The 12,892-nt window shown below is 35.7% G+C and overlaps 1 protein-coding gene across 5 annotated transcripts in view; it reads left to right on the top strand.

Moving 5' to 3' along the window:
• The window catches only part of LRBA (LPS responsive beige-like anchor protein), a 799,485-nt gene that overhangs the window by 249,704 nt on the left and 536,889 nt on the right, over positions 1–12,892 (top strand). For all 5 annotated transcript variants that reach the window (XM_055111907.2, XM_063603583.1, XM_034959239.3 and 2 more), the window contains exons 32-33: positions 3,781–3,859; positions 5,751–5,884. In XM_055111907.2, the coding sequence (XP_054967882.2) occupies positions 3,781–3,859; positions 5,751–5,884 (213 nt within the window). The remainder of the gene's footprint in view (positions 1–3,780; positions 3,860–5,750; positions 5,885–12,892) is intronic.

Raw genomic sequence — 12,892 nt, 5'->3', positions numbered from 1 at the left:
GTTTATATTTTTATCTGAGTTGAAAAAATACAGAATGTGTTTGGATATTACATTTTTTCCACAGCAGGAATGGAGGACAACCTAGTGTGAAATTACTGGTGTATTTAGTTTATTCTTTCATGTGATTTTTTTCTTATAACTATTGCTGGTTAATTTATTATCCGTGTTGGTAAAGTGTCTTCTTATGACTTAAGACACTGTAAAAAATCTCTTTCTGCTATATTCTCTTTTAGAATTGAAAATTGGCATTACTTCTAGGGTAGTGTGAGGAAATAATTTTTGTTACTGCTTTATTTAGAAGTAACAATGTTGCTTTTCTTTTTCTCATTTCTAATACGCATTTCTCATTAAAATTAGTATCATTTAGCACAGTGGGCAGGGTGTGGTGATTTACACCTGTAGTCCCGCACTTTGAGAGGCTGGGGTGGAAGAATCACCTGAAGCCAGGAGTTCAAGACTAGCCTGGACAACAAAGTGAGACCTTATCTCTACAAGAAATTTAAAAAAATTAGCTGAACGTGGTGGTACATGCCTGTAATCTCACCTACTCAGAAGGCTGAGACAGGAGGATCACTTGAGTCCAGGAACTCAGGGCTGTGGTGAGCTATGATCACACCAGTACACTCCAGCCTGGGCAATAGAGCAAGACCTCGTCTCTTAAAACAAAAAACAAAAAACCCAATAAACCAGTTAACACAGTAAAGGCTAATTTTGCCTAAAGCCTCATGCACACCCCCCTTTTTTTTTTTTTCCTAAAGCCTCATGCATATGTTTTCTGGGGAGGGATTTATTTTTTCCATTTCTACTTTTAAGTAAATGGGTCCTTATGTGTTCCTTTGTATTAGCTTCAGAAAAGCTCAAGAAAATCCATCAATAATCCTAATAGAGAAAATGTCTGATACATTGCAATAAAAATGGTCTTCAAAAACTATCACCAATTAAGAAAACAGAAATATTTAATTAATCACTGGTAACAGTCAATGACCCACTGTGATTCAGTGATCATATAGTTGTCAAGAACTTAGAAAATTGCAGGTGTCATTTACTGAGTTTAATAAAGCCATTGGGTCTGTGAAGTACTTTACTGAGTGTCGTATATGATTTTAGGATTGGACCTGACTCTTAGAAGTGCCAGATACCAAAGGGTGAAAAAATGTTTTTGAACTTCCCTGGTCTTGCCCTCTAATTTGAAATTTTATTGTGAAAAACACAAAAATAGCAATATTTTTATGATGAAATGTGAATTGATATTTATGCTTTTAAAAATTGTCACAATGGGCTGGGCATGGTGGCTCACACCTATAACCCTGGCACTTTGGGAGGCCAAGGCCAAAGGATTGCTTGAGACCAAGAGTTCGAGACCAGCCTGGGCAACATAATGAGACCCTGTCTCTACAAAAAAAATAGAAAATAGCCAGGTGTGGTGGCATCCACCTATATTCCCAGCTACTTGGGAGGCTGAGGCAGGAAGACGGCTTGAGTCCAGGAGTTCAAGGCTGCAGTGAGCTCTGATCACACCACTGCACTCCAGCCTGGGTGAGAGAGCAAGACCCTCTCTCAAAAAAAGAAAAATAAAAAATAATTGTCAGCATGATGAAGTGTGTGCTTTAGCTTCATTTTTAAACGAATCCTATGCGTCCTGACCAACAGTCACTTGGTTAGAGTTTTTAGGTACAGTTAGATCTCAGTTGAGCAGGATGGTGAGGAAGGCAGGACTGTAAGCAATACAAAACTTCCGGTATAAAGGAAAGTCAACTTTGATTATCAAGGGAATGGGAAAGGAAATATGTTGTGGAAAAGAAAGATTAACTACAGTTAAGTTCATTTTATACTAGGTATGTGCTCACTCTAAGAGGTGGGCTCAGTAATTATCCAGAGGTTAATTGTGGAAGATTGCTGCATTGCCTGCTTTCCAAAAGGAGCCAAGCTTGTTGGGGGGTCAAATTGTCTAGATTTTTGGATCCTTAGATTTGACTGAGACCTGGTAATCAGAACTGAGGGTTATTGATCAAGTACTGCCTAAAAACCAAGCATGTTTCAGGAAAGTTCAAAATTGCCTCAGATCCTTGCTGTTTTTTATTCAGTTATATCCACAAATCTTCTGATTAGGTCCTGGCTATGCTTATCTATATCCAGAATTAACTTTATTTGCCTTACCAAAAAGAGCACATTGAATCAGAATTCCTAGATACAATTGAAGTGAGCTTGAGGAAGTTCTGGGAGTGGTGTGAAGCAGAGGGAAGTATCGTATCGTATCGTATCGTATCGTATCGTATCGTATCGTATCGTATCGTATCGTATCGTATCGTATCGTATTTTAAGACAGGGTCTTGCTTTGTCACCCAGGCTAGAATGCAGTAGTGCAGTCTTGGCACACTGCAACCTCTGCCCTCTAGGCTCAAGTGATCCTTGAGCTGGGACCTAGCTGGGACCACAGGCACACACAACCATTCCTGGCCACTTTGTTGTATTTTTAGTAGAGACGGGCATTGCTGTGTTTCACAGGCTAATCTTGAACTCCTGAGCTCAAGCAGTCCTCCTGTCTTGGCCTCCCAAAGTGTTGGGATTACTGGCGTGAGCCACTGCACCTGGCCAAAAATGGCAATTCTTTTTTTTGTTTTTTTTTTTGAGACGGAGTTTCACTTTCTTACCCAGGATGGAGTACAATGGTATTTGATCAGTGGGAGCCCCTTCAAGCTGGCTTCATTGTCCTTTGACATAACCTTATTCCTTGTATATATCTTATCATTCCTTGCTTTCTACAAAGCATAACTAGATGTTTCAAACTCATTTTGTGCTTTTCTTCCACAGATCTTGAATCAGCCATTTCTTTCTTTTAGTGGAGTATAGTATTTAGAAACCAAGATCTGGACACCAAGTGTTAAGATGCTGCTGCTTCCATGTCCTCTTAGTGGACAGAGCTAGAGGCAGTGTGTGTGTTTGTGTGTGTGTATGTTTGTATATAAAAGTCTATAAAAATATATACTGTCATTCACATATTATTTCCATCCTTTATTGGAACCATGAATTCATATAGATATGAATTCTACAATTCTCAGTTTTCTCTTTTCCTTGAATTCCCTCCTCACACTGGCTCCAATAACTTTCTCTGGGCCAACACAACCTCCAGCCTGATGCAGATGCTTTCCTTGATGTGTTTCTAATCACTTTTGGACTGAAAGATTCAACAATCTTTGGGAAAGAGGGCCCTTATTCTCTTTAAAGCATAGTGTTTTTGTATTTGGGGCATAAGGGGAAAATAACTGATAATAGTTGTGATACAAGATTACAGATTCTCAGAGATCTAGGCTTCTAACCCTGATTACATTTATTGCTACAATTTAGTCCTTTAGTAGTGATTTGATAACTGAATACGGATAGTTTTCATGGTAATGGAGGTTTAAAGCTAAATTTGGAATGTAGCTGTTTCTGTGTTTTTGCTATGTTAAGAAAATGCTTTTACTTTTAACTTTCTGTTGACACTTGGTGTTGAGTAGAAGGAATTGTGAACCTTATTTAGGGAGTCAGAATTTACTTTTCTCTTGCTTCTTCAGCTCATGGATAGAAAGATTGCTCTGGCATGATAATTGAGCTTGTAGCTGAGGTTTATATATGAAAGCATTTAGTTGTTAATTGTTAGATTTTAATGTTATCCAAATAGTAATGGACATGAAAATACGTTATAATGTTTTTATTGACTGGTATAATGACATTCTTTTTATTTAAATCTTCGTATCTAAAAGCAGAAAATTCCTATAGATGGTTATTTTTCTTTTATAGGCAGTAGATCATCTAATGCAAAATTGCCCTCAGTTCCAACAGTTGATTCAGTTTCACAAGATCCGGTTTCAAATATGAGGTATTTAAGCTACTAACTTGAATATTGTGATTTATACCTTTTGATGACTTTTTAAGCTATCTAGGTTTATTTTACTTCGTTTCATTTCATTTCATTTCATTTCTTTCTTTCAACATATATGACATTTAGAGGCTTGGGAACATTTTAGAAGTTCATTTTCTTTTGAAAGATTATAAGATGTACAAGTCATTTCATGATATACAAGTCATTTCATGATGTACAAGTCACTTCATGAGAAGTGACTTTGTGGTAAAAAATAATTGCTGCATGCATAACAAATATTTACATAAGCTTATGACTTATGTTTCAAATGATTGCAAATTGAAAGTGTGGAATTTGTTGTTTCTCCTCTATAAAATACTGATATAGGCCAAGTGCGGTGGCTCACGCCTGTAATCCCAGCACTTTGAGAGGCTGAGGCAGGCGGATTACTTGAAGTCAGGAGTTCAAGATCAGCCTGGCCAACATGGTGAAAACTCATCTCTACTAAAAATATTAAAAAAAATTAGCTAGGTGTGGTGGTGCACACCTTTAGTCCCAGCTACTCGGGATGCTGAGGCAGGAGAATCACTTGAACCCGGGAGGCAGAGGTTGCAGTGAGCCGAGATTGCACCACTGTGCTCTAGCCTGGGAGACAGAGTGAGACTCCATCTCAACAACAACAACAACAAAATGCTGATATAAGTGATAGCCAGTCAGCCAAAGCCACAATGATACTGAATTGTAGATAGATTTTTATTGTTACTTACCTTGTTTAATTGGGTTTCAGAGTTTAATTTCGAATGCTTTGAGTGTATTTTCCACCACTGGAGACTTAGTGTCCAAAGAGTCCTTGATTTTCTTTACCACAATTGGGAAATCCATTAGACACTACAAATGTAGGTACTTGAGTGCTTCGAGTATAGCTAGTATTTGTGATACTCTTCAGGGATAACAAGTTCTATGAGTTGTGTAGAAGAAAATAGTATTTAGAGCAGTGCCTGTGAGGAGATGGTTATTCACAGCAAAAATTTATATATGTTTGTGTTGATAGTTTCAGTAGCAACTGCTTTCTTGGTAGTACGAATAGGAAGTACTCCTAGTGTTAATAGTAGATAACTAGTGGCTCTTTATGTATATGTTTAATTTGTAAGTTAGAAACTAAAGCTGTGGATATCTGTGAATTATCTGAAATGCTGGGGACCTTAAAAAAAAAAAACCCTCATTAAATGTATCTGTGTATGTATATATGAATACATGTATATATAATCACAAATATATATTAATATATTTTTATATATTTATAGGTACATTTACAACTATCTCAGTTTATTAATAAATATAACTATCAACCAAATGATAGTTTTGTTATAATGTGCCTATAAAGTATATTATTTTCAGGAGAAAAATCATTCACATTGCATTAGAAAGGAATTATTGACTTCAATAAAAAAGAACTGCTTTTTATAATTTATAAGCACTCAACGTCTGTTGAGTCTGTACTATATGCTATAACTGTGAATTTTAAAATGAAGTCATGGTTCTTGAACTCAGTGTGCTAATGGTTTAGTGGTAAATAGAAAAATTTGTTGAAGACTTGATGAGAGTTTGTTTAGATTATAATGGGCCTAAAAACAAACTGCTCTTAACTGGCCAGGTGAGACTTCTAGTAAGTACTGATGCTTGCAGTGGTTGTTAACCAGGTTGTTTGTTGGAGATTGTAGGGGCAAGATAGATCAGGATAAAAACGAATATTTTTGGCAGAAGGACTGCTATGCATAGCAGTAATGTCTCTTTAGGTGATTTTTAATTTTTTTAAATAATTATATATGGAAATACATCTTTATTTTCAAAACTAGAAAATTGATACAATCTGTTGAATAGTTCAAGTAACTTAATGTCTTTTCATTAGTATTACAGAGAGGCTTGAACACGCTTTGGAAAAGGCAGCTCCTCTCCTTCGTGAGATTTTTGTGGATTTTGCACCTTTTCTTTCTCGGACACTTTTGGGTAGCCATGGACAAGAACTGCTTATAGAAGGAACAAGTAAGTGGTTTTTCTTTATTTTATTTGTATGTATTTATATTTCAGGATTAAAAACTTACATGGATAATGAAATAACATGGAGTTTCATTGTTTAAGTGTTGTCAGCCTTTGACAAGGTTTCTCATAGGCTATCTTTTGAAGACTGTGTCACATGTCTATTATGTTGTAATCTTCAAGATTTTTATCAGTGATTTGGATGGAGCGTAGAATTATGTGTTGAACCAAAGAACTAAGACTTTTTTTTTTTGATACATTAAAATTAATTTTGAGAGCAAAGAATTGGAGAGACTAGTGTCACAGGATTTTACTTGAACTTAGATCCATATGAACAACAATGTATTGCCACACAGATAAGGAATGCATTGTTATTAGTAGAATTCTGTTTTACAAATAGAGATAACAGCATTTTACTCTATACTGCTTACGTCATTCATAGATTCCTGGGTCTCTTCTAGGTAGTGTACTTTGAGATTGTCAAACTAGATAGCATGCTGAGGTAGGTTGCTGAGGGGATTGGAAACCATGCTATTTATGGAGTGGATGAGGAATAATGGGTCCTTTCCTTCTCCTTCTCCTTCTCCTTTCCTTTCCTTTCGTTTCTTTTCCTTTCCTTCTCCCTTCCTTTCCTTTCCTTTCCTTCTCCTTCTCCTTTCCTTTCCTTTCCTTTCCTTCTCCCTTCCTTTCCTTTCCTTTCCTTCTCCTTCTCCTTTCCTTTCCTTTTCCCTTCCTTTCCTTTTCCCTTCCTTTCCTTTCCTTTCCTTTTCCCTTCCCTTCCTTTCCTTTCCTTCTCCTTCTCCTTTCCTTTCCTTCTCGTTTCCTTCTCCTTTCCTTCTCCTTCTCCTTTCCCCTTCCTTCCTTCCTTCCTTCCTTCCTTCTGCCTTCCTTCCTTCCTTTTTTTTTTTCTTTTTGCGCATGGAGCATTGCCATGTAGTGAGTGCCTTCGAATATTAGAGAGAGTGACTTAACCAAGTGAAAGTAGATTTACCGTAAATTTCCTCAGAAAACAGATTGCAGTTCAATAGAGGATAATTTCTTAAATAATGAGTTGAAGAGTTTATCAGACTGACTTCAAAATACCAATCTTCATCTTCGTACCTAGGATTTATTTTTTATTTTATTTTGTTTTTGAAGAGACAAGAGTCTTGCTTTGTTGTGTAGGCTGGAGTGCAGTGTACTGGCAAGATTGAACCCTACCTTGGCCTTCTGAGTTGCTGGGATTATAGGTGTGAGCCACTGCACCTGACCTCATAACTAGGATTTTTTAAGGTGAAGCTACAGGGCTTTTTATAAATGATGATATAGAATTAATTTTTGCATTCAAAAGTGCTTGGATTAGGTGGTTGCTAAATCTGGCTTTTTTTGGGCCCGTGATTGATGGTTTAGAATAATATACTTGTATTCTCCTCAAACTGAAAAATCATGGGAATGACACTCCCATCTGTATTCCAGTGTCTTTAAGTATCAACTGGCAGCTTTAGTTATTGTAATCTTTTGTTGACTAACAGTAGCTAGGAGATGGTCTGAGGAATTTTTTAAAAACCTGTGAAAAAGCATCTCTCTTGTAGCAATAAGGATATAATGGAAATGCAAGGTTATAGGTAGGCTAATAGTTTAAGATATCTATATTTGAGTATTAACTGTGCAATATGAACACTTCGTTTGACCCTTACAATATCAGTAGGTACGTATGAAGCTTTAGTTAGGAATTTCATCTCTTCTATAGATGTAAATGGAGTTGGTGATGAGCGATATTATTTTCATGCAGTCAAAAAGTAACAATGAGTTTATTTGAAAAAGAAAGTTCAGATTTTAGAAGTACTTAAGTTTGGAGTAGCAATTTCCTTAGATCTATTGAGGGATATAATTTATTTAGCTATGAACTATTTGATGAAGTAATGAATGACTTTTACTTATGAAGTAATATAATTGGAAAAAAATTGAATGTTAAAAATTGAAGAGTCTGTATTTCAGGGCTTTTCCCTAATTTATGTTTCATATATGAAACTTTTTTTTTAAATGGTGTAACAACTTATGAACTATGTTTAATTTTATTACAGTGAGTAAGATGTATGTATTAAATACAGCCTCTCAGTATTGCAAGACATTGTTGCTTATTGGTCTTTGAATTTTATAGCAGATAACAAGATAGGATCATGTTAAATACCCAGAAGCATTAGCAATGGACACTTCTATATCCCTGAACAAAATTTAATTTAGAATGATTTTTTACCAATAAATTTTGGTAAAATTCTAAGAAGGAAGAAGGTGTACTATTGCTCATGTATAAATTTGAGCAGTGCCTATTCATTGATGATGTTCATAAAAATAGCAAACAAATCTAAGAGTTCTTATGGTAACTTATGTATTTTATGTTGTGAGGAATGTTTTGGATTGTGGTTTCATGTACTGTAAAACAGAAAGGATTCAGAAAGAGGTGATTGTGCCATAGTACTGTATAAGCAGCATAATACTGTACAAAAAGCATTAATATAAAAGGCAGGAGACTTTGGTTTTCATTCTGTCCTTGCCAGTGACTAGCTGTGTGACCAAACATTACAAAGCTTCTTAATTTTTAAAAAAATGCTTATGAGTTTTTTAGTATTAAAAATATTTTAATGAAAATTTCAAATTTTCACAAAAGTAGTAAGTATAGTATCTATGAACTTATTACCAGCTATCCAAACCATATTCATTTTTCCATAATTATTTGATATCTCTACTTCCCTTTATTTTGCTTTAATATTTAAAACTATCTTAGATATTTAAAACTATCTTAGATGTCACGTCATTCAACCCTTGAATACTTAATAGCATGTAAAAAAAGACATTTTCTTACATAATCACAATGCTGCTATTACACCTAATAATAGTAATAGTTTCTTAATGTCGTCTAATACCCAGCCCATATTTATCTTTAAGAAATATATATGTTTATATAGACATATATATATTTGTGTGTGTATATATATATGTGTGTGTGTGTATATATATATATTTTGTTTTTGTTTTTGTTTTTAGTTTTTTTTTTTTTTTTTTGAGACAGAGTCTCACCATGCCACCCAGGCTGGAGTGCAGTGGTGCGATCTTGGCTCACTGCAACCTCTGCCTCCTGAGTTCAAGTGATTCTTGTGCCTCAGTCTCCCTAGTAGCTGTGACTACAGGCATGTGCCACCAAGCTGGCTAAATTTTGTATATTTTGTAGAGATGGGGTTTCGCCACATTGCTCAGGCTGGTCTCAAACTCCTGAGCCCAAGCAGTCCTCCGGCCTTGCCTCCCAAAGTGCTGGGATTACAGGCCTGAGCCACCGCATCTGGCCATATGCCCTGTATATTTTGAAGACTTGAAGTTAAAGCTAAAAGTTAAATTAGATGTAATATTTCATATTACATCATGCCTGGAATCACCTGTAGCCTGATTGTCTCAATTGTAATGATGTTAATTAACCCTCTTTTTCAAGTAGTTATAACCCTTTGTAAGGATTAATTTTTCTAAAGAGATTTTCCAAAGAACAAAGAGAACACAAGCTTGAAAATTTTAAATTATGTCTTACAATTATTATATGTGAGTTCACTGGATCATTTTTATAAATATGATTAATTATAGTCTTAGTGATCTTATTTTTTCTGTATCTTGAAACATTTTGCTATTTCACTATTACACATCAGCTATTCTTCACTATGCTGTGGACTAAAATTAAAAAAAAAACAACCCACGAATGCTAGAATTGCACCTGGAGTGATGGTGCAATAGGAAAAGAAATAATTACTCTTGTTTATTAGCCTCTGTCGTTGTATTGCTTTACCCAAAGTTTTGCATTGTGGTTTTTTTTTTTTTTTTTGAGACTGAGTCTCACTCCTACACCCAGACTGGAGTGCAATGGTGTGATCATGGCTCACTGCAGCCTTGTCTTCCTGGGCTCAGGTGATCCTCCCATCTTAGCCTCTCAAGTAGTTGGGACTACAGGCGCATGTCACCATGCTCGTCTAATTTTTAAAAAAATTTTATTTATTTATTTATTTATTTATTTATTTATTTATTTATGGAGATGGGTTTTGCTGCGTTGCCCAGACTGTTCTTGAACTTCTGGCCTCAAGTGATCCACCCGCCTTGGCCTCCCAAGATGTTGGGATTACAGGCATGAGCCACTGCAGTCTGCCTGCATTGTGTTTTAAGAAAGTATAAACTTGCAGTCTCAATGGGGCAAAAACTTTTTTTGGGGTAGGCAAAAAATATCTTAGATATTACAATGGTTTGTGACCCTCCAAAGGGTCACAGTATCTCTGTACACTCTATGAGCATGTTATTTAGCAGGAAGGACTTCATTGTGCTTAATTTGTGTGATAACTTGAGACAAGAACCTGGGCCATCCCATTTTTCTAAAAAGACGTGTGGCGGTGTTCTTCCGTCTTGTGGGATGATTATGTACCACAGTTTACTTGATACAGTTTCTAAGTAGATAAATGCTAAAGGCAGGTGTGCATACAATGATGACTAGAAGGAAAAGTTTATATGGAAATAAAAAATTCAGTGGATTGATTATTCTAAATGTTTGCAAATCTGTACAAGAAAATATTTTGCAAGTCTCAAGCAAAGAAGATGTCTGTCCTCTTTAACAAAATTTTTAGTCATCCAATTTTTCCAAAATGTTGGATTGGGTGATATAAATTCAGGAAGGAAAACCAGAATTTATGATAAGCTAGAGCCTATTAAACATGTATTTGAAATTTCGACTTAGTATTTTCAAGATGGATGTGTTTCAGATTCATCATGAGCATTTAGTTTTATCTGAAAGATAACGCTCATTTGGAGTATATGTATATACCTTCAAAACCAGGAAAATATGGAGTAAAACTTCTTGAGTTTATTATCCTTAAATTCTTATTAAAGTTTCTCGTAATGTTTATTGCCATCCTATTTTAAAAAATAAATTATTTAAGGTGACTTAAATATAAAAAACAAGAGGGTTCTTATATTCCAGATAATAAATAGTCATGACTATTTTTTCATTGTATACTTGAGGATTTAGATAGATCGATGAGTTTAGGTGGCACTGGCTTACTGTCTGGTGAGTCATTTAATCCTTTCACTGAAGTGATATATCTGGGTGAGTCTCCACTGAAGAAATTACAGTGGTCTTTGATCATAAAATTCCAGATTAGTGCAGATATAAAACTCTTGGCTTGGTATCCCGAGTTTGTCCTTTTGAAAAGACTAACATTTTCTACCTTTGAAAAGCCAACCAAAAAATAATCAAACCAAACCCTATTATTCTACTATTCTACTGAGAGTTTTAGAGAGGTCAGATTGTGAGCTGGTTCAAATCTGTAAGCTTGCAGTACTTCGTTTCTTTTGATTGAGACAGTAATAGGGTGTGTGTGTTTGTGGGTGTATAAAATGAAAATGATAGTTCTGGCAGTAACTTACAACTTGACTTTAAGGTTTTAGGGCCTTCCTTTGGATAGTTCTTAGAGTATGACTAAATCTGAAGAGAGATTTACAGGTTTATTATTTTTTTTTTGCACATGTGATGAGTGTCATCCATTGGCAAAAATTTAGGTCAAAAATAGAAGTGACGTAAGTTCTACATTTTGATGTTAAGTTCCTTATTGGGGCTATCCTCTATTTCTTTGCTCCCAATGTTATTTTTGTGTTTACAGTACCAGTGTCCTTTAGACAGGGAACTTAAGGTCTGTTATCAGGTCTCTCTTGTTTTCTGAAGCCCTTACTCATTCGAATTGAACATACTTTCCACCCTGCCCCTGCAATACATCTACCATCACTCTCCTCCACCTTAATTGTTCAAACCGAACTATGAAATGTTATTTGACCTTTTACTAGCTTTGTCAGTGAATATATTTTTTCCTGAATATTCATATCCAACTAGAAAGTAGCTATGAACCTTCTTCTGGTTTGTTAGCCTTTATTATTGGAAAATAAGACTGAAATAAATAAACAGAAATGTGTATGTGTGAAATTTTTCTTAAGACTGTATAGGTATATGGGCCAGGTATGGTGGCTCACGCCTGTAATCCCAGCACTTTGGGAGGCCAAGGTTGGCGAATCACCTGAGGTCAGGAGTTCGAGACCAGCCTGGCCAACATGGTGAAACTCCGTCTCTACTAAAACTTACAGAAATTAGCCAAGTGTGGTGGTGGGCGCCTGTAATTCCAGCTACTCGGGTGGCTGAGGCAGGAGAATTGATTGAACCTGGGAGGTGGAGGTTGTGGTGAGCTGAGATCATGCCATTGCACTCCAGCCTGGGTGACAGAGCGAGACAACGTCTCAAAAAATATATATATATGTATATGTATGAAATATGATAAGTGTGGTAAGAGGGACAAAGGAGCACCTATAAATCTCCCTAATTTTGGATAGCTTAAGGTCTTTTTAAAAATTACTATTTTTCATTATCTGAAGAGATGCATAATAAAAGGGCCCATCAGGGCCCAATGGCAGGAATTCTAGTTTCTCTCGAATAAAGCAATAAGGATTAATGACCTAATAATAGAAAGATCTGAATTTACTTTCTGGAAATAATGGGTTTTGAAGTTGGAGCAAAACTGAACTTCTTTTATTATCTGGGTTAAATTTAAGGAAAAATGGCAAGGTTTCAGACCAGCAGAGGGCTACACCTGCAGTAAGAGAGGGAGTATTGCTTGCTTTTTCTTTTGGCCTTGACAGCATTAGCCTGAAGAGCCATGTTCATCTTAGCCCTACAGAAATTACACTGTAGTTAATAATTTGCTTCCTAATACAATATAGAGACATTCTATAGCTAATTTTCTTGCCAGTGCTGACACTGTTACCATCATTTCTATGTTACATTCTTTTTCAGACATTGAGAAAAATGGTTCTAACATTTTTTTAAAAATGAAGGGGGAACAGCCCTTTTAACTTGAATGCTATTTATAAAGCTAAAAAATGCCAACATGCGCTATCATTAGGTTGGAAGCATTCGTATTTAAACAGGGAAGGAGAAAGAACTAAAGAATAAAAAGATAAAGGGAA

This window comes from Pan paniscus, chromosome 3 (genome assembly GCF_029289425.2).
Source record: "Pan paniscus chromosome 3, NHGRI_mPanPan1-v2.0_pri, whole genome shotgun sequence".
NCBI lineage: Eukaryota > Metazoa > Chordata > Mammalia > Primates > Hominidae > Pan > Pan paniscus.
The sequence above is the reverse complement of the archived record's forward strand: the minus strand, read 5'-3'. Positions and strand labels throughout refer to the sequence as shown.